We start from the raw sequence: 23338 nt of genomic DNA on the forward strand, positions 1-23338 counted from the left end.
CTTAATAAACCTGATCTGCACTAACATGTTTGAGTGTAAATCAATTGCTAATTGTTATCAGACTGTAATTAACAGTTTTCTTACACAACATGTTTTTTTTTTTTTTTGCATATTATCTCCATGAAGCGAGTAATAACTAGTATTAGAGTATGTTAAAATGTGAGAAAACATCAGATTAGCAGCATTAAAAAAGTTCTTCTTCATAGTTTTCACACAGTATATCACTTTTACAATAAGCGAAGATAAGATAAGATACTTTATTGTCATTATACAGAATGTACAACGACATTCAGGTGCACTATCAGGATATGGACTCATAAAACAGCAATAGTAATAAATAGTATTAATAACTATAAAATATAAATATATAATAAAAACAAAATATAAAAACAGAATATGCATCACTCACATATCAACATCCATACATTCATTCCCTCACACATCCACCTCCTTCTTTCTCACACAGCAATGCATCACACACACATCCCGTCAGTGCCAGTGTATACAGTGCAACGTGCAAAATAGTGCAATTAAAAAATGTCTGTACTTTAGTGGTTGAGTTCATTGTTTAGTATAGTTATGGCTGTGGGGTAAAAACTGTTCCGGAATCGTGTGGTGCATGTTTTTATAGATCTGTATCTCCTTCCAGAGAGTTCAAAGAGGTGGTGGGCAGGGTGGAAGGGGTCTTTGAGGATGTTGTGGGATTTCTGCATACAGCGAGAAGAGATGATGTCATTCAGGGCAGGGAGTTGGGAGGGTTTTTTTTGATATTGCGTTTTAAATACATGTTTCTTTGCTTCAAAAAATTAAACACATGGTGTCCAGCTGAGTGGAATTTTTTGTAACTCCGTGGAAAACAGGTTCATTAAAAAAAATTTCCATCACATTGTTTTTTTTTTTCATGCCAAAAGAGGAATAAAAACACTCAGGAAAAAAATCTTGACTAAGGTTCACATAATTAATGCATGAAAGGGTTAAATTAAACAGTTTCCAGGTTGTTCCATACAGCAGAAAAAGTTGCAGCTTGGTACCAGTCATGAGTATGTCCAATTATATTCAATTCCAATCCATATTTGTTGAGTTCTAATGAAAAATGTGTGGTAAATGGGATTTTCAATGTTAAATGGAAATGTCCACAGAGTCCACATTCCACAGTAGATGTGGATGATTTTGTGCCAGATACAAAATATTGTTCTAAGCTACAGGTGTCTTTCGGTGTCTGTAAAACGATAGCTCCCACTGCTTTTCAAACCTGTTCATACAATCAATCTCACAACAGCTCTGCCCCATTTTTTTAATTCAATATTGTTCTTCAGTTTAGACAGTACTGAAGCCAACGCTGTCACTCATCTCCCTCTTTCTGCCACTCAGTGGGCGGAACCACGGTGACTTCCGCTAGTGGTGACGTCACGTGCAGACCCTCTATATATTGTTTGAACATCGTCATCGTGAAGTATCTACAGTAGTTCCACCACAGGTCCTGTGATGTAGGAGGCCAGTGAACTCAACGTGTTTTCATCTAAGTTCAACCTGGGGACCTGACACACACTGTGCACAGCCATCCACCAATTCCAGTTGTTCTTAATCAGTTTGCTGAAGCAGACCACACCCCTGCACATGAAGTCACTGGAAACAACTTTGAAAAATGAGCAACGAACGAGAGACAATCACCAAAAATGAAGACTTGGTGCCAAAAAGAAAAGCAACGTCAGTTATCTGGAATTATTTCACAGTGATGAAAGTGAGGAAAGAAAAAAAACCTGAACTTTTCTGAATGACTTCAATGAGTAACAAACCCAGTTTGCTTGTCTTCTGGACGTACTGCGACAGAAAATCGCCATTTTTATCAGTTTCCTGGAGCCAGGACCACTTGAACTTATTTTGGATTCCTGCCTCACACTTCAGTTCGTCCCAACGCTGAAGGACCATGAATCCGACATGATTTCACAGAATATTTAGACCAAATACACTGGCGGTAAAATACTAAAAGCGAATCCACCATCTTGTCTCCAGAGACGCGAAACGAACCACGTGTCATCAACGGACCAATCAGAGCCGTCGATACAAGCTCCGCGTTGTAAACGAGCATCTCATTGGTCAAGACGAATAGAGATGAAAGCAGTATGGCCGCGCCCATGAGACGGACACAAATAAACAGAATTTACACTTTTCGGAGCGATTTATGCGTAATTTTTTGGCGGAAATGTTGCCAAACCAGACAGAAATGATCCGGACACGTTTAATTTACCAGAGCATATGCTCAATTTTCATAAAAAAAACGTATTTCCGGCAAAAACTGGAACACTTTCATCACTGTTTCAGCTACAACAATCTTAGGTCCAGTAATCTCATCAAACTCACTATCCCCAAAGCCCGCACTGTCTTCGGTCAAAGCGCCTTCTGATTTGCTGCAACTAACGACTGGAACACTGTCCAAAACACCCTCAAACTCACTGTCTTCACATCTCTCACTGTTTTTAAGCAAAACCTGGAAGAAATTTGAGTTGACTGTTGCACCTGTTGAGTATTTGTCTCTCACATGTCTCACTGTTATTGTTGTAATGTATTTATTCATTAACTGTTTGTTTCTGTAATTGTTTAACCTTGTTTTTACTTTTGCCCCCCCCCCCCCCCCCTTCCCCTCAAGGAGCCATTGCTGTTTGATCAGGCTGCATTTGTGAATAAGAATCTGTTCTTAATTGCTTGCCTGGGTAAATAAAGGTTAAAAAAATAATAAATAAATAAAACAAGAAAGATGAAACTGAAACACCTATTCTGTGTCGACAGTGTCTTCCATCTGTTCCCACAACAAGAGGGAACGTATCTAATTTGTTTGACCATTTACGTCGGCACCACACACCTATTATATCTGAGTACTTTTTCATATCGCAGGTTTAAAGAAATCACAATGTCAGTTTTTTCCAATATCGTGCAGCCCTAATTTAGTGTGACCTTCCTTTTACACTTAACATGTCTTTAATCCTTTTGTTCAGACAATATGAAATTTGTGTCATTCCCTTTCTGATTTTTTAATTTCAGGTGTCATTCCAGATGTTTCTAACAGTTTTTGCTGCTTCTTGTCATGGGCTCAGGGGTCACACTAAATACTAACTTTAACCTTTACAACCCATTTAGTTCTGTTTTTTGTGTGTCGTTTAAGGCTGTGCACATATTTCCTGTATTTTCTTGTTGTATCTAAAGAAAAGAGACTGAGAAATAAATACACATGTTCATTTCAACGCGGCAAAAATGACAAATCTAAAGGCTGCCTCAAACGTCTGCACATCACTGTATGTAGAAAGGCATCCAAATGGCATTAAAAACCCTCAGATCGTCTTTTACCATTTCACACAGCAGTACATACCTGATGATTGTCGCCTTGAAGAAAAGAGAAGAAGTTCAACTCTGGAAGTAAAAATGGGCAAAGGTAATGGTGAGTATACAGAATATGTTAAAGCAAAGGAGGGCATCTGCAATTAAACATAGAGGAAGAATAAGGAGAAGGAAGAAAATGAGGTCAATACTCATTTGAATTTTAAAGCACATAGAACTTCTAATGCCAGAACTGAATTCCCAGGAACTAAAAGGTCAGAACAGAAACACACACTGGTTGTTGTGTTTCCACCACGGCTTCTGGACATAGAGGATTCATTTCCTCAAGTGTTGAGAAGTGACAGCCGTTTTTTTTTTTTTTAATTCTTTGTTTATTTGGAAAAGCACGTTACAAAACTTCTCTTCCAGGTACAATTCAGTTTCTACACGTCAAATGAAAAAATGCTTATCCAAGATGTTTTGTCATAAGTAGAACATATAAAATAAAAAAAGAAAGAAAAGTGGGCTGGGGGAGAGGGCTTGCTCCACTACTTCATCAATAAGATAAGACACTTTAAGGTGTGTATGTTTACTTTAATCTAAACTCAAATGTTTCACATATAAAAGTATTCACATCACTGATGCATTCATTTCACATCCATTACAAATTTAACATAGTTTGTCCATTTTGACCAAATAGTGAAAAAAGTTTCCTTTTGACCCTTAAAACAAAATGTCAACTTCTCCAGAATGTAAATGTCCTGTACCATGTCCTTCCATTCTTCCGTTGTGGGTGCTTCAGGTTTTAACCATTTTCTAGTGATAGTCTTTTTATCCGCTGCCAAAAGCATTAACAACAGTTTTTTATCCTTCAGAGTCCAGTTCTCACATGAAATATCTCCTAAGTATAGGGCTTCACATTTACAAGGAATTTTTTCAGTATAAATGTTATTTAAATGTTCACACAGCTGTTCCCAAAATGGTTTGATCACTGGTGTGACAGCCGTTTTTATGCATCATTTTAGTGCTGGACTATATAACAAACTGCTGAATTTGGTGTCAGTCCATCTGTCACACACCTTGTCAAAGCACAGTGAAAAACCGGAAGACTTACTTCCACAATTACAACTATGTAGAATGTATGAAAAGCTTCACGGGCATCAGTAAATCACTGATAAATCCTTAATTAATATTTTAGTCAGAAAAGACATTGTGTTTATTAGGCTTTACACAACTAGTGAGAAAAACCATCCATTATTACATAGTATCATGTCCTATTTCACCAAAGACTTGAAGACATAAAATAATGAGGATGTGTTTAAATTCCCATTTACAGCTGAAACGATTAATCGATTAACGACCTCAAATTGATAAAAATAAATAAATAAATAAATAAATAATCTATTACAATTTTCCTGAATTGAAGCTTTGTGTCCTTAATTTTGCTGCTGCTAAACACTGGTTCCACTGTTGCCTTTAACACAGATGCACAGGACGCCAGCATCAACACAGTTGTATGTTAGTTACATGTCAGGTTGTTAGGAAGTTGGATCCAAATGTGGTTACTTAACATTTGACTTATTTGTTTATATATATATATATATATATATATATATATATATATATGTGTGTATATCCTTTTACTTTTATACTTTTTGTGGTTTGTGTTTCAGTTGGTTCTGGAATAAAGGACAAGTTGTTTGTCATTTTCAGACATGTCTGTTTCACATTTTTACTATTTATTTTTTTGGCCATTTCAAGTAATTGGTTATTTTAATCAAAGAAAACAACGAATAGATTAATTGATTACAAAAGTAACTGATAGCTGCAGCTCTACTCCAGTTTGACTTAATTTAGGAAAATGAACTCACACATCATATTTGACATCAATTGGCTCCCTGATAATAAACAGTCAGTATAGTGTTTTTAGTCAAATGTGACGTACTTGACCTTTCAGATGAAGTAACTTCCAAGGGATGGACTCATTTCAAGTCGTGTGTTGTGTGTTGGTTACCTGACAGGTCGTTGGGGGTGTGGTAGTATGGCCTGTAGTCCTGGATGAGCGGCGGCACAGGAGGGATGTAGCTGGTGTCCACAGCAGGCATGCTGGGAGTGCGGCTCACAGGAGAGGCCTGATGGTGCAGGTTCAATACTCTGGAGACACATTCACATGATGAGCTTCAACAAGAAGACACTTTATTCATAATTAGGCACTTTCATGTTGTATTAATCAGGCTGATGTGGCTCCTCCGCTGAGCTCCAAACACAAACATCCGAACAGCCACAGCCTTCATTAAAGTCCAATGAAGCAGCAGCAGTTTCTGATTAATTTTAATTCCAGAGAAAATGCCACTATTAAACTTTCAGAAGACCTGGATTTACATCTTACATAAGCTAACCTTTAAGATAACCACTCTATATGTATATTATACAACTAATATGAATGTAGACTTCAGTGTTTCTCAGGCCTGTGTGTCTTTTATGAGCAACGCTCATATAAAATGGCAAAAGATATTTGTGTGATGAAGTGTAAAACTCAAATAAATACTTGTGTGAGCAACTAGATGAAGTCTGTTCCACATTTAATGAATACCAAACTGGAGGGATACAGTCATCTCATCTTCACCTCATGGGCACTTTTTGCAAAGTTGACTTTGGAAGGTTTGACTTGACTATGTGTTTTTATGTATTGAAAACTTGTTTTCATTTTATGTATGAAAGTTTGTGTCTGTAACTATTTAATGTACTGCTGCCCATCCTAGGCCAGGACACTCTTGGAAAAGAGATTTTTAATCCCGATGAGGTTTTCCTGGTTAAATACAGGTATTAAAATTAAAAAAAAAAGATCACTGCAGTGAAATAAAACTAAATATATGTTTTTTGGGAAAAAAGGCAATCAAATCACAATGACATTCACATTGAAAGAGTGTTTGAAGCAACAACAACAGGCTTAACAAACTCAGAAAAACTAAATTCATGTTCCTCTGTATAACTCTGTATGTAATTACAGAAATAAGATGTACACAATACAGATGCAAGAGAACATGAACGTACTGTTCCTCATGTCTCATGTGTTACAACAGAAAAGGACGTGAGTGAAACTGCAGTGGAACAACGATGACAGTTCTTATATTTTATTTACTGCAGACAATGTGCATAATAGATGGAATTCAACAAACACTGCAGGCATAATATTGTTACATAAATGGTCATTTAAGTTAACAATTTAACCGCTTTAACAGATGCCAAAAATAATATGTGATTTTTTTTTTCTTTTTTTGCATGCACACATACATTTTACATTTGTACATATACTAGTACTTCTTCTTAGTTACCAATACCTATTTGGTAACATACTGAGAATTTATCTAATTGTTAATACTTGTTTAGGTGATTTATGTTACAAAACTCTTGGGGTTTCTGGTCTCTCCTATATGATTAGTAGTATTTTGATGATAACAATAACAACAATAATAATATTAATAATAATAATAATAAGACTAAGAATAAGAATAATGCTGTTCATTGAAAAAACGCAATTGACAGCTGTATGTGTTGACATTTAAATATTTAGTTAGAACCAAAACAGACCCTTAAACTTAAAAAAATCTGCATAAAGCAGATGTGTAGTTTTGAAATAATGGTTTAAAGTGCGATATAATGTCCTTAAAATGACAACGAAATGGCTTTATTTGTATTTGAATGTTGAGAGTTGCATTGTGAGAGAAAAAACAAACCATCAAATCAAAAAGGCAGAGCCTTCTCACTGATGTTAGTATGGACTTGGACTTGTATTTTTGTGTTGTATTGTATTGTGGTTTGTGTTCCATTCGTTTTGTAAAATAGCTTATAGAACTTATTCCCCCAAAAGGAGCAAAGTAAACTGTGTCTGACCCTTTGTTGATGGCGGGCGGTGATGTGGGCGACATAGACGGACACGCTCTTTTGGCCGGCAGAGGCAGAGGTGGTGGCGGCGGCGGCGGAGGCGGCGAATCTTGTCCTTCCTCGTCATCATCGGAGCTGTCCAGCGTCAGGTCGATCACCTCCACTTTCTTGCTGTTGCTGCCGTCGTGGCCGTGGCTGGATGACGAGGAGCTCCGCTGATCTGAGCCAGCGGATGTTCGACAGGAACCTGCACGGATCAATGGGTTTGGGAGAATTTTAGGAGACGACACACATCAAAACCACAGATTAATACTGTGTGGATGCAGCTACATTCACACTGTGTTTTTCAGCTGAAGTACAGTGTGTTTGTTACTATAGAAACGGGCAGTTTACTGAATGGTGTTATGATTGATGTCTTCTCAAATTAAAGCTGACAGTGTATAAACAGAGAAGAGAAGAGATGTAAATGCACATTCTCTTTTTCCAACCGTGTCTCTTTAATCCTAATTTAATGACTTCCAGTCTCCCCACGCTGCCTTTGTGATGTTTACCCCAGCCCATCCACACTCTGAGCCCTGGCCTCACCATCCAGTCCGTTATTATATGAAGCAGACGACACCTCCTGCACTTCCTTCTTAGACCTCATGGGGGCCCAGCTGCCATCCTCCTTGAACTGGATCTCATCACAGTCCATACAACTGTTCAAGATCTCCACAAAGAGCCTGAGCAAACAAAACACACAATCGCAACATGAGAATGGATATTTTTATTTTTGTGAAGTGAAAAAGACAAACTTTGGTGACAGCGAAACTCCTCTAAACTGATCAAACACTAATGTAGGTCTGAGTGGACACAGTGGATGTTGGGAACAGGTGACACACATCATTATGCCTCATCTTATGCAGTGCTGTTCGGTCTGTACGTGTTTTTATGGGTTTTCTGTATTTGTCTTTTTTAGGACCCCCTCAATAATCATCAAGGAGAAATCCCTTCAACATTATTATGGTGTGGGATATTTGTAAGTGAGTATTTGATAATTTTCTGTCATTTATTAACACTGAGCCTACTGTCAAACAGAGAATCCATCTCTTTCAGTCTTAGTGAGAGGGATCTTAAAGGTGGGGTACGAGATCTTACAAAAACAGTTCCAGCAGCTACATTTTGAAAATACTCTATTCAAAAGTCCAAACCCCTTTCTTCAGACATTCCACTGAAGCCACACCTCCAAAGTACTGGCACGGGCAATGCTTGGTCTCAAGGGTTCATGAACGTTGCACAGCAACAATTCACCCAGCCGACCTCCGGTGGCACAGGCGGCCGCAGCCCCAGCCCAGGCTCCGGTGGCACCGGCCCCTGGTCCGGCTCCACCTCCAGCAGCCGCAGCTCCAGCCCCAGTCCACGCATACCTCCTTGAGTCTTCTTCAACCCCCCACTCTTACAGAACAGCCCCAGTTCAGACCTATCTGACTAATGTTACATTTACTACTGATTTATGTTAGTGACTAAACAGTTTACCAGTGAACTGTCCATCCTAATATAACTAATATAGCCAATATAACTAATATAACTAATATAACTAATATAACTAATATGACTAACATAGCCATTATAACTAATATAACTAATATAGCCAATATAACTAATATAACTAATATAACTAATATAACTAATATGACTAACATAGCCATTATAACTAATATAACTAATATAGCCAATATAACTAATATACCTAATATAACTAATATGACTAACATAGCCATTATAACTAATATAACTAATATAGCTAATATAACTAATATAGATAATTTAACTAATATAACCAATATAACTAATATAGCTAATATAACTAACATAGTCAATATAACTAATACAGCTAATATAACTAATATTACTAATATAGGGAATATAACTAATACAACTAACATAGCCAATATAACTAATACAACTAATATAACTAATACAGCTAATGTAACTAATACAACTAATATAGCCGATATAACAAATATAACTAATATAGCCAATACAACTAATATAACTAATATAACTAATCTACCCCAGCTCTGGCTCTGGCTTCGTTTCCTGGACAAGTGCTCCAAGACTGCGAAAACGCACGAAGAGGGGTACGCGCAGAGGGGGGGAGGGACAAAAGTCAGTTGAGTTTGATAGACATATCACCATTCAATCATTTCGAGTGGGCACTCAAAATGATTGGATGGTGTTTTTTCAGTCCCGTCCATTCCACAGGTGACTACATTTTTTTTATTTTTGTGTTAGAGCATTTAATTAATTCGTTGTAATTCGGGTGTGAAGGGGATTTTAAGGAATATAATAAAAAAAAAACCTCCAGGAAAACATTCTCGCACCCCACCTTTAAGTAAGTTTTACAGTTCATTTATTAAAAACCTTGTTACTTTTTCTTGTACTTGTTGGTTTAATGACTATTCAGGATGAGAACTACCTGAGTGGCAGTGTTAAGGTCTGCTCCTAGATCAGTGCAGTCCAGCAAAAGAACTTATTTTCTCTTTCCCTCGTCAAGTGGTAAAGAAAGCTGATCATGTCTTGTGTCCTGAGTTCACAGTGATGCCTTTCAGCCAGTGCTACTATCCCATATTCTAAATCCTTTAGTCCCTCTGCTCGAACTCAGACAGCTGACAAGTGCCTGTGCATTTAATAACATTTTTTGTAACACATACATCTCCATTCATTTATGTACCTACTTTATTGCTATTTATTTCACTTTTATTAAAGTTATCTTGCTGTCCTTCACTGGCCTCTAGTTGTCTACTTTTCAGTTCTTTGACACAAAACATGCTGGACACTGGAGTTTCTATGGCTATATATAAAATAAGATAATAATAATAATAATAATAATAATAATAATAATAATAATAATAATAATAATAATAATAATAATAATAATAATAATAATAATAATAATACATTTTATTTATAGGCACCTTTCTTGGCACTCAAGGACACCGTACAGTAAAACAGTAAAACAGGAGAGTATAAAACAAGCAATAAAGCAGAGTAAAAAATAAAAGGCAGGTTAAAAAATTGGACAATGCAATTGTGTTCACAAAGAAAAAGAGGTCCTAAACAGATGCATTTTGAGTCTGGATTTGAAGAGAGGGAGTGAAGTTGTGTTTCTGAGATCCGGTGGCAAGGAGTTCCAGAGTTGCAAATAAACTGCTCTCAAAAGGATCAAAAAAGTGATCTGTATCTGTGTCTGAATCTAAAATACGAAAGAAAATGTTTTATGAAACAATCAAAAAATGTTAAATAGTGGTACTGATATGGACACCTTGGCCTTGATGCCGGACCCTGAATGATACTACTTTCATTGTCATTGTAACAAAAAGAAAAGTGAGTGTATTATAGATTACGGTTTGAGTCAAAGCATATTTACAACATAAAAAACAAACCTACCAACTTCTGCTAATATAATAAAAATGTATAAACCCTGAGTGTGCATGTTTTATGCTCTGATGATGAGGAGATTTAATCCTTATTACTGAAATGTGGAATGAAATGGCATTAAATGAACATTTAACTCAAAGATGTCTGACCCTTAATAGATTTCATTGTAAGGTAACGTAACTTCTACATATATTATGTTTATGTCTTATGCTGTACATATTATGTTTATGTCTTCCATGCAAAGTTCTATGAACATGTTTATGACTATTTTGTAATTCTGACTAATACTGAAAATTGATAATACAATATCTGTTTCTTTTACATATAATTATTGGTATTTATATACGGCAAATATCTTTCTAAGCAATTTTTTGTCTTCTAGTTTCTTGGGCACAGCTCTGATCTTGATGTTTAACTCTTTCATGCATAGTGGTAAGTACAGTGGACAGTTATTCTACAGCTGTTCTCTTGTATATTCATGGGTTTTGTTGTTTTAGTTGCATACACAGTGGACGCTTATGGACCATCTCATACACTGCAATTCATACCATTGCTGTAACTTTGCAGTTCTTGATAAACCTGATTTGCAGTAATATGTTTTAGTGTAAATCAATTGCTAATTTTGATTGATTGATTGAAATCTTTATTTTGAACATGTAGACAGTGAAATCAAAACAAAAATCAACCAACAAAATATAAGTACTGGTACTTAAAAGGTTAGTAAGTCAAAAAAAAAAGAAGAAGATAAATAAAATAAATGAAATGAAATTATACATACTCGAAAAGGAGTAGGAAGAAGTAAAAACTTATATACTCCTACCCCCAATCTCTCTGTAATTATTAGACTGTAATTTAAAAGTTTTCTTAATCAAAAAGGTTGTCCTTTTTGAATATTATCTCCATGAAGTGAGTAATAACTAGCATTAAAGTATGTTACAATGTTAGAAAATATCAGATTAGAAGCATGAAAAATGTTTTTATTTCATCGTTTTCACACGGTATATCACTTTCTGATGATGGGTTTTGAATACATGTTTCTTTGCTTAAAAATTAAACACACAGTGTCCAGCTGAGTGGACATTTTTGTAACCATGAAAAATAGGTTCATAAAAAAAAAAGTCAATTCTGTTGTTTGTTTTTTTTCATGTCTAAAGAGGAATAAAAACACTCAGGAAAAAATCTCGACTAAGGTTCTCATAATTCATGCATGAAAGGGTTAAAATCATGATGCTAAATCTTATCTGCACGATGGAACGAGGGTTTCAGACATACCCGTCGATGATGAGGTGTTCATACGGGGCCTTCTTGTCGCAGACGGGACACACCCAGGTGGGCTTCTTCTCGTTCATTTGGATGTAAAGCGTGGCGTCAAAGCACTGCAGGTGGGAGCATGTCAGCGCCCGACACGGGATCATCAGACGCATTTTCCCCAGCTGCATGGTGTGCACATCCATGTGAGCAGGCCATGTAGAGGACACACACAGACAGCAGAGGATGAAGGGGATAGGGGATGCATGAATGTCATAAACAAACCCACATGACAAATGTGCAAAACAAGGGTTGAAAGAAGACGAACGTTTGACAGGTGGATCGTGAATCCAAACAGGAATGAAGGACAAGTTGGGACAAAGCAAGGACTAGAACAGGCAGATACATTCTAACACAGGGGTGTTAAACTCATTTCAGTTCAGGGGCCAAATTCAGCCCAATGTGATCTCCAGTGGGCTGGACCAGTCAAATAATAACAGTGAAAAAAGTAAAATTAGATTGGGATCAGGTTTACATCTACAAAGTTTCCTTAAAAATCTGAATAACATGAAAAACTTGAATTGTCTTAAAAAAAACAAGTGCAAGTTTAACATTTAAACAATATTCTGCCTCGGTTTATCAGTTTATCATTTACACATGTGCGTTACAATCGCACAAAACATTTAGTAACAGGCAGAATATTGGTCAAATTGCATTTACTTTTCTTAAAACATTTCCGTTTGTTCATATTTGTTCAGGTTATTCACATTTTTGGTAAAAGCATAGTTTGGTAATGTAAACACTGATGTAATTTTATGTTTTACACCAAAAAACGCAGAGACAATTTGGGGTTGTCATTAATTATAGGTTATTATGATAATATTTTACTGGTTCTGACCCATTTGAAAGCTAATTGGACTGTATGTGTCTGTATGTGGAACCTGAATTAAAATGATTTTGACACCACTGATCATTAATATCTTCGGTGTATTTTTTGCTAGGGATGCACCGATACCACTTTTTTCCAGACCAAGTACGAGTACTTACATTTGAGTACTTGCCGATATCAAGTACAGATACAAGTACTTAATAATCCCGTTCCAGTTGTTAGTTCCTTTTGTAAATGTGCTTTATTGTCGTTGTCATTAGTCTGACTGGAAAAAAGTGCTGCTACTGACATTTAATGTGCTGGAATGAGCGTTTGTCAATTAATCCACCAGGGGGCGCCGCGCTGAATTAACCATACTGGACAAATACCACGAAGAAGAGGAAAGTTTTTTGAGAAGAAGAAGAAGAAAGTCAGTAATAACAAACATGGAGACGACAGAGGTAACACTAATGTGATACTAATATTGCAGCGTTTTCACTGGTAAGGTTTAAAAGCTTAGCTTCAGCAGGAAGAGAAAAGAGAAATGAATGATAAGTTTCGTTTTCACTTCCACTGGCGGCGGTCCGCACCACTCCGTACCCCTCTCCGTCTGGGTACTCATCCTCCAGCACCTGGAAAACAGATGGAATGTACGCAGAGGACGGACAGAATGCTGCGTCCGTATCTGTCTGTGTCTGTAACGTTACTTGCAGTCAGCATTACTTTTATCACCGTCATTTATTTGGTTAAATCTCCGCACTCTTCACACTCCACACACATTATTCCTCTGCTGCGTACCTGCTGCACTGAACTGGGAATGTCACACAGCCATAAGTGGTATCGGTGCATTTGTATCGGATTACTTTTACAAGTACGAATACGAGTACACACACTGAGTATCGGAGCATCCCTAATTTTTGTATTTCACAAATTCTTCCCGCGGGCCAGATTTGGCCCTCGGGCCGCATGTTTGACACCAGTGTTCTAACATGACTGAGTCTCTTAACAAAATAAGAACTTCAAATTCACATCGAGCAGGGAGATGTTTATTTACCGGGCAGAGTAAAGACACTCGGAGGCTGGTCGTGGCTATTTCACTGTCTGGATCTGCCGTTAGCTTCTCCTTGACTAGAGGTGAAAGATAAAAAACACAGACATGAGTGAGTGAGGGTCAAACAGCAGGACGTGGTCTCTTATTGAAGACTGCAAACCTTTTATGACTTTTATTGACTTGTATACTCAACCCCTTCTGCACAGCAAAACACCATCACATACATGATATAAACTTAACATATACAAGATGCATTTTATTATTTGTTAAGTCAGATGGAAACACAATTAAACAGGTGAAACAAAGGCAACAGATTAGGTTATTCATGTGTAAATCTATTTATTACTCTAATTAAACCTGTCTAAGTATCTAAAATACCTGCTTTAAGAGTATGATCGAGGTCACACATCCCTCTGATGGGGTTTAGTTCACACTAATTGTCCTTCTCACTGCACATTATTATCCATTACATCTTTTATTTTTGTATGTTTAACTGAAAATCTGCAAAAAGGTTCTAAATGGAAGGAGGAAAACAGTCAATATGAATCCGCATCTTTTATTTATTTAGTTACTAGAAAAAAGCCTTATTGTCTTTTAAAAGATGGAAACAATAAGAAAAAGCTGCTGCTCCTGATATGCTTCTGTGAACTCTTATTAGTCTTATTTAGTTTTTTTTCATTGCTTCATTTATTTTATTTTGGATACATCATATACTCTTTAACTTCTTGCTTTAAAAATCCTTTAATAAAAGGATTGAGGAAGACTGGAAATTGAGCTTTTCTTCTGTTTTGCTACTGTGTGATGGGCCGATATATGTGCATTTATACAACAATGGGTTGTTTTCCAAAAGTCAGAACAGAACTGGGAAAGAAAGCTTTTAAATGCCCTGCTTCCACTGCCTGGAACAACCTACACAAGGAGATTAAACTGATGGAGCTGGTCTCACTAAATACATTCAAAATCCTTCTAAATGAATGGGAAAAGGATCAGTGTGGATGTAGATGTTTTTCTAATTGATTGAATCAGGTTCTGCTATGAGGTATTTTTACTTATATCACCTTTTAATTAATTGATAGCATTTTATAAGCATGCTACTAGCATAGTTGTTCTTTATGTATGGTTTTAGAACAGTTTTACAATGTGTTATGTATGTTTTTAGTCTGGACGTATGGATGAAATCTTTATTGTCTGTAACTTCTGTTGCTGCTGTCTTGGCCAGGACACTCTTGCAAATGAGATTTTTAATCTCAAAGAGCTTTTTTCCTGGTTAAATAAAGGTTAATATAAATGAAATGAAACAATCTTTTAGCTTCCCAAATACCTGATGAAAACTGAAACTTGAAACGTGTCACTTTGCAGCAGGTTTTCTTCATTGTGCAGACATTTTAAAACTAATATATGATCATTTTTTTTTACGGCTAAAATTTACTTAGGGGTTCAAATGAGTGGCCATTTTTGTCAAAAAAAAAAAAAAAGTCGTAAGAAATACATAAAACTGTGTTGAAATAATGCTAATACATTTGTGCAGACTACTGATATTATTTGACAGTGGAAGCTATATTTTCGGAAATATTGGATTTTGAATAGCACGTGTATGTGAAAACTTTTGCTGGTGGACGGACGTGACATTACCCATGATGATCTGGTCAGTACCAGTACTTTATTAGGAATAAACTTATAGACTTACTATTGCTAATTCTCCTCTTATTCCTAAATGTTAGTATTGTGGATGTAAAACAATAACAGCTGACACAAAAACACAAAATGTGGCAGTGGACGGATGTGACATGGTTGTTCCGGATCCCATCATACTGATGCTCAGCAGCCATGTCACTGTTTACACGAATGATCCCTGTGCAAAAACTAGCATCAGAATTATTTATTGTATAGTTTATCATCATACTAAAGAGGAAATAACAATATAGAGTTGTTATTTCTTTGTAAAAATGCTTATTATTAGAAAACTGTTTATTTAAAAAGTGACGTGTCACATTCTTAATGTATGTATTGGTGTAACATAAGCAGGATGGATCAGCACCATGCTCCATATTGAACCTGTAAAAATAAAACATGTGATATGTAGGATAGAATCTGGTAAGAAAAACTGGGGAATCTAAAAGAATAGAACATTTGTTTTTCAGGTAAATTCAGTTAAAATATAACTTGGCCATTTGTCACATGAAAATATAGCATTAATTGTGATGAAATTGGACATTTTCGACCTGAAAACATAGTTCATATGACCATCAACATGTTGCAACAGAACTGAAATCCTGTACATTTACATAACTTGCATTTACCAACACAAAGTTCCTTTGGGGACTCACTTCCATTGATTTCTTATGCACAAAGACAGAAATAAGACCTCTAAGCAAATTTTAGCCGAGAAACTATTTATGAACTGAATTTACACAACATGTGCTATGCTGTTGTAATGTGAATTATCTGGATGTGCTCTATGTCTAGTGGAGCATCACATAGCTACTTTCATGATGTAAAGAGGAGGAGAGTGTTTACTGAGTGCTCTGGAGTGGTCTGGGTTTCTGATGCCTTTGGCCCGTAGTCTCTGTAACAGCACTGTGGACGACTGCTGCTTCACCAGATACACTGCCATTGAATAACTCTGTGGACACACATGGACATGGCATCAAACCTCAGCTGTGACTAGAGGAACTGCAGCCACATGTTCACTGTGACTTCTTTAAGATGACATTTACAATGTAAATTTCCTTTAAGAGATGTTTCCTCTACGATTTTTTCTGTAAAACCACATGAAGCACCACCCACATCCACAAAAAATACATGATAGAGGATACAACCTCTGATGACCTGATGGTGACTACCGGCAACTTTACTCATCACAGACACAGTGAGACAAGAACAGTATAAGTAAAAAACAAAGCAAAACAAAAGTATGTAAAATGAAAACACTCCTGTACATCTGGATTTTATGATTTAATGCTTATTTTTGTCTCTGAAATCTCACACTGTTTGCAGCCTGATCACAACCCAGGGTACCAGAAAGGGTGCACATATAGATAAAAAATAATAATGCTCTATCAAAAAATCAGACAGGCCATTTTATTTGTCTGATATTTCTCTTTTAAAGTCCAAAATATTTTTGTATTATGGTGTCTACTAAAAATTTCACAGGCTTGTACCCCTGTCAAATCAGAAATGATTGGGTGTACGGACACTACAACCTAATAGCCTCCATATTTAATGCCTACAAAGATATACAAATGTTTCAGCACTCAGGATAATCATGCATTGTTTATTGCATAGATGTCGTGTCCAAACCATGCGTGCTGAAAAATTCCATATATTGACAGAAATAATAAAATTAGACCCACATATTTTGAATCCGGTGTACGGACACTACTTGGTGTACGGACTCTACAAGATTGGAATGGAAATCTGGCTTACCACATGGTCGCATCTGTGTTAGATCTGTAACTAAGTCTTCCTGGTACAGGAGGAAATAAACATTTGTGAACAAGTTAGAACAATATATCTATAAGGCATATAGTCCATATTATTGATGGAAGTATATTGGTGTACGGACACTACATGAATTTTGGTGAACAACGCACCTTTGAAAACATGTGGTTCGACGTAAACATCCGTTTGCCACATTGTTACCAAATTTTCTGCAGCCAGGGAGCAGACCAAAATCTGTCTAGTTGTGCATATTTAGTCCTAATAATACTGAAATAACAGGTTCCCATTCTATTATTACAATTAAAGGGCTGTAAAAGAAGGGTTTTCATAACAAAATGGTTGATTGTCTTAATACTGAAAATAAGAATTGATAATCAAACAGCTGTTCAACAAAAATGATCAATAAATGAAAAGCAATGTGATGTGTGTATTTTGTAATAAAAAAGACACAGGAGTTGAGTAGTAATTATTTATGGTGTTACAAAACATTATGTCCAATAATTTTGCTCTCTTATAACAATAAAATTGTGCACGTTTTCACGCTCACTGAGTCGTCATTTGATCAGTTTTTATCCGATTTTCTTCAAATTCGGAGGATTGTAAGATCTAGTAATAAGATGGCCAAAGAAACATTTTGGGAATGGTTTTGGGGGTATCTGTTTGCAATACTGATTAATAACTGATGCAAATATACTTGTACACCTTGATTGTGATCAGGCTGTTTGGTAAGAGTTTATCATGTTAAAACCACAAGTAACCATCTTCTGCAAAGGGTTTTGTGAAAGCAACAAGATTAAATTAAAATACATACAATTAGAGCAATGTACGTTCTTTTTCAACAAGATGAAAATGATATTAAAGACAGTTATGTGAAAATAAACTCTTAATCAACAGACACCTGATATCCCACTTTTATAGCTTTTGTATGCTTATGCAAAAATTCACATGCAATACATGCACATACACATTCTTGTATTCATTCAAAAAGGAAAGTATATTACTGCAGAATCTGCTGTAGAATTTTTCTACTTATCCTCAGAATACTTTTCAGTACTGTAGAGTAGGGATGTAACCATATAAAAATTTCATATCACGGTTACTGTGACTAAAATTATCATGGTTATCATTATTATTGCGGAATTATTGAAATTGTGCTCAAAATGTTCAAAAAGTACTAATACACACACTGAAATAATTTAACCAAGTTGTATTTAAAAAAACAAACAAACAAACAAACAAACAAACAAAATAATAGGCACAATGTACCTTCTGTTGCAGAAACATTCAAATATTAACCCTTAGTGGTCTGAGCCTATTTTGTCCGCTTTTCAGTCCTTTTGATTTTGCCTTTATATACTATATAAACACATGTTTACTATACCCATGTTTGGGATCTTTTTTTTTTCAGCACAACTTCATCTTTCTCATCTGTCTATTATTGTTTTCACTTCAACCAACTACATCAACACTAAAGGACAAAAAACACACACACAAAAAATATGATTTGAAAAATGTATATAAATTATTGCATAAATAACACACAGATGCTTAATGAACCCTTTCAAAGACTTTAAAAGTGAATATTAGTTCCAAATATTAGGTATATAAAATCAAAATTGTAATAAATTAAAAATATACTCAAATATTTGATATAAAAGCACAGCTTTACATAAGGCTTTTCTCCCCTAAAAGTGCGGTAATCAAACACGGTTATCATGATAATTAGAATTTAAACAGTAATACTAACTGTCTGCAATTTTACCATGGTTTATCGTTATACCGGTAATCATTACATCCCTACTGTAGAGTCTACTGTGGAATCTATTGTGGAATATTATTAATGCACAATATGCAGTATTTTACAAACATACAGTAGTTAGGACTGAATATAATTATTTGCTTGACCAATAAATGTTTACGCATTTGGTCAAAGATAGGGGTGTAAGAAAATACCAGTTCTGCAATATATTGCAATATTTCATTTCACAATACAGTATCGATATTAAAAAGTACTGTATCAATATTTTTAGGTATTTATTCAAATGCAGATATTGTGGAGGTTCATTTTTGTTTTGTTTTTTTTGTTTACATTCTATTTATGATTATTTCACACTCTTTTAATAAATAATGTTAGTTCCTTTGTTGGGACTGCACAAAAATAATGTTATGAACTAATAGAATATGAACATTTGAACAGGATCTTAAACTGTAATGTCTGTAAAACATAATTTAAGTTTTAACACAGGAAAATTTTGTGGTATAGCATTAGATCCAGTTGGGATTAAACAAAAATGTGTTTATTATTTGTGCATATTTCTGGTGTAATTCAATTCTTTAAGGAAATAATCAGTTAAAAAAAGAAACAAACAAAAAATTGCCTTTTTAACAGTATCATGATATGTCATGATATATCGTATCATGATCCTGGTATTGTGATTTGTATCATATCACCAGATTCTTGCCAATACGCAGCCCTAGTCAAAGATATAAAAAGCCAAAGAAAAGAAGATGAGCAGCTATAAACGCTAAATGTTTTCATGTTCAGCAGAGTTGCTCCTTACCCGTCCGATCTCTGCGGTCCACGACACCACAATGGTGTTGGGGACTGTGGTGGACAGTCTGACCAGTGAGGTAATGTTGATGGGCCGGCTGGGCCGCTTGGGCTCCACGCCGTTTTTGGTAGGAGGAAGATAACCCTGGATGACAGGAAGAAATACAGTAAGACAGAACATGAGTGTTTCTGTTGGGAATATAAAAGGGTCAGACCGTCATTTTTCGGGGTTCCCATTCATTTCTCCATTTCACATTTTCCAGACTGAGGCTACACACTCATGAATATGCTTTCATTTAATGACACTTTTTGTCTTTACACACAGTACAAAGCAGACTTTTTGAAACACTGCTGAACATGTTTTAGTTCATACACTCCAGGGTTGTGCTCAAATATGGACAGACACAAACAGAGACTTAAAGGTGGGGTCTGAAATGTTTTCCTGAAGCATTTTTTACTATATTTCTTAAAATCCCCTTCACACCCCGATTGCAACTAATTAACTAAACGCTCTAACGCAAAACTTCAAAAAAATTAGTCACCTGTGGAACAGACAAGACTGAAAAAACACCATCCAATCATCTTGAGCACCCACTCGAAATGATTGAATGGTGATATGTCTGTCAAACTCAACTGCCACTGGCCTCTCCCCCCTTCCCCCCTCTGTTCGTACCACTCTTTGAGCATGAATCGTGCGTTCCCAGAGGCTGGAAGTGCTTGTACAGGAAGTGAAGCCACAACCTGGATATATTAGTTCTATTAGGATGGAAAGTTCACCGGTAAACTGTTTAGTCACTAACATAAATCAGTAGGAAATGTAACATTAGTCACATAGGTCTGAACTGGGGCTGTTCTGGAAGAGCGGGGAGGGGGGGTTGGAGGAGACTGAATGAGGTATGCATGGATACGCCAGCCAGAGCCTCAGCCGGGGCCATAGTTGGCGTCGGAGCCCGAGGAGGGGCCGTACGGGACCAGAGCCGGGAACAGAGCAGAGCCTCAGCCGGCGAATTGTTGCTGTGCAGCGCTCGTGAACCCTCGGGAACAAGCATAGCACGTGCCAGTACTCTGGAGGCGTGGCTACGGGGGGATGTCTGAAGAAAGGGGTTTGGACTTTTGAATTGACTATTTTCAAAATGTAGCTGCTCGAACTGTTTTTCTACGATCTCATACCCCACCTTTAAGGAAACAATGATGGAGGCGCTTCCATTGGCTTGGATCTTATCAGTACCTACAGACCCTGCCCTGATTCCACTGGTCTACAATTTTTTAGAAATGATTTGCTTCAGAGATTAAATGTGCTAAATGTTACGTATTTTAATAAGATTAATTGGAAAATAAATGACAAAAGTGCTGGTTTGTTGATGTTTTCAAGGTCTATGATTAAGTGTTATTACACATATATATTGGTTTATGTACATTTATATAATAGTTTTATAAATCTTCCACTAAATAGAACCTGTAAAGTGAATGTATTCTAATGTGCAGACAGTGTTTTGAAGTAGATCTTGTAGCTCTGAGACAAATATTCCTTTTGAGTCAAACCCATTCTCTCGTTAATTCTTGAATTTCACATTTTGACCCACGGCTGTATCTTGGAAAGTTCAGCCAACCAGCATTTTTTACTTGATTTTTCTTCATCAGTTACTCTCATGTGGTAAAATTTCATTACTTTTATTCTGGAAGCATTTTCCTTGTAGACCAGTGTTCTTTAAGCCTCTTTTATTTGAGCCCAAGCTGTTAACTCTAAATGGATACGGAATTACAATCGATCCTGTCCCTGATGTTTCTGGTAAACTTTTATTCTCTCCTCTCCCAGTGTGAGTCAGGACTGTTTTCTGACATACATCTATTTATTATCCTTGATGAACGCCAATGGGCAACAGTGTTTATAAAGTAGAACTCAAAAAGGAAATGTCGCACATAATCATACACCTATATGTGTAATGAAATTTGCACTAACTTCCTCAAACATGCTTCAATTTAAACTTAAATTCTCCCACAGCTAATCACAGTTAAACAGATTTCTTTGACTATTTCAAGTATTCAAGTACAGCCTATAGGCCAGGGGTGTCAAACTCATTTTCTTTCAGGGGCCACATTCAACCCGATTTGATCTCCAGTGGGCCGGACCAGTAAAATAATAACAGAATAACCTATAAATAATGACAACTTCAAATTTTTGTCAAAAACCAAAACCCCCCCCCCACGAAATTATGAAAATATTTACTTTTATAAACTATCCAAACAAAAACAATGTGAATAACCTGAAAAAACTGAAATTTCTTAAGAAAACTATATGCAATTTTAACAATAGCATGCCTCAGCTTATCATTTCTACATGTGCATTATGGATCGGATCTACAAAGACACTAAACACTGAGTAACAGGCAGAAAATTGTTAAATTTGTGCTTAATTTTCTTTAGACATTTCAGGTTTTTCATATTTGTTCGGATTATTCACATTATATTGTTACAGGATAGTTTGCAAATGTAAATATTTTCACAATTTAATGTTATTTTTTGCACTAAAACAAAGACAAAAATTTGAACTTGTCATTATTTATAGTCCTAATGTAATATTTTTTTCTTCACATCAAACCAAGAAGAAAATATGGAGTCATTATTTCTTGTAGATTATTATGCTATTATTTTACTTGACACCATATTGGTCTGTTTGTGGAACCTGAACTAAAATTAGATCCACAGCCTTGACTGTGGAATTTTTGCACTTTGCAAATTCATCCCACGGGCCGGATTGGAACCTTTAGCATTGGCCCCGGGATGCATGTTTGACACCCCTGCTATAGGCTATGGAGTTATAACAAAAAGTGGAACTGGTATCAATAACATCTTATTATTAAGGCATCGTATTAAGGTCTTTGCCCTTGACCACAGTGCTGGTAAAGACCTGGACTTGGTCCCTGAACATCTTCAACAGCAGCTCACTGGTCATAATAGGTGTGCTATGTGCAGATGCTAACTGCTAATGCTAGGTACTGTGTGTGTATGTATTAGTATGTATTAGGATGAGTGAAATGCAGAGACTGAATAATTTCCCCAATAAAGCAGTTTAACCTTTTCAGCTGTTTAATTTAAATACAAACTTGCTCTGACCTGTGCTCTCTCTCAGAGGTCAACATTTTGGCTGCTGGGTCATCTTGTATGACCTGAATTTTGTATTTTAGACAAATAACACAAGGACAATAGTTTGGAAACATCTAGTTTTGCCACAGTCTCTAATCTTCCAGACCTAGAAATGACTAAAACCAGTTTCCATATTTTTCTGTTCACTGTGGTCTGAAGCCTGATGTTTGCATCTGTGTTTATGTGGTTGATTGCTCACCGGTAGGTTACATGGCTTCCCGTTGACTTTCACACACAGATTAGGTGGGAAATGGTCTTCCTGAGGACAGCTTGTCTCTGACAGGCAAAACCGCAACTGAACTTGAACAGAAAAGTCACATTTGGTCCCCGAGATGTCCCTGTAACCACACAAACAGAGTTATCAACCAAATGTAGAACCCTGTTCATTTCAACATTGTCAGTGAAGCCTTTAGCTAGT

The 23338-nt window shown here is 36.3% G+C and overlaps 1 protein-coding gene across 1 annotated transcript in view; it reads right to left on the bottom strand.

Annotated features, from left to right (window-relative positions):
* LOC115415494 (E3 SUMO-protein ligase PIAS1-like) overlaps positions 1–23338 on the bottom strand; it is a 109056-nt gene that overhangs the window by 1800 nt on the left and 83918 nt on the right. Inside the window, exons 4-12 of the mRNA XM_030129086.1 lie at positions 23120–23258; positions 19787–19921; positions 16302–16407; positions 13788–13861; positions 11890–12050; positions 7783–7919; positions 7207–7444; positions 5327–5466; positions 3365–3405 (exon numbers count right to left, since the gene is read on the bottom strand). Coding sequence (XP_029984946.1) covers positions 3365–3405; positions 5327–5466; positions 7207–7444; positions 7783–7919; positions 11890–12050; positions 13788–13861; positions 16302–16407; positions 19787–19921; positions 23120–23258 — 1171 coding nt within the window. The remainder of the gene's footprint in view (positions 1–3364; positions 3406–5326; positions 5467–7206; positions 7445–7782; positions 7920–11889; positions 12051–13787; positions 13862–16301; positions 16408–19786; positions 19922–23119; positions 23259–23338) is intronic.

The sequence above is a fragment of the Sphaeramia orbicularis genome, chromosome 3, assembly GCF_902148855.1.
Source record: "Sphaeramia orbicularis chromosome 3, fSphaOr1.1, whole genome shotgun sequence".
NCBI lineage: Eukaryota > Metazoa > Chordata > Actinopteri > Kurtiformes > Apogonidae > Sphaeramia > Sphaeramia orbicularis.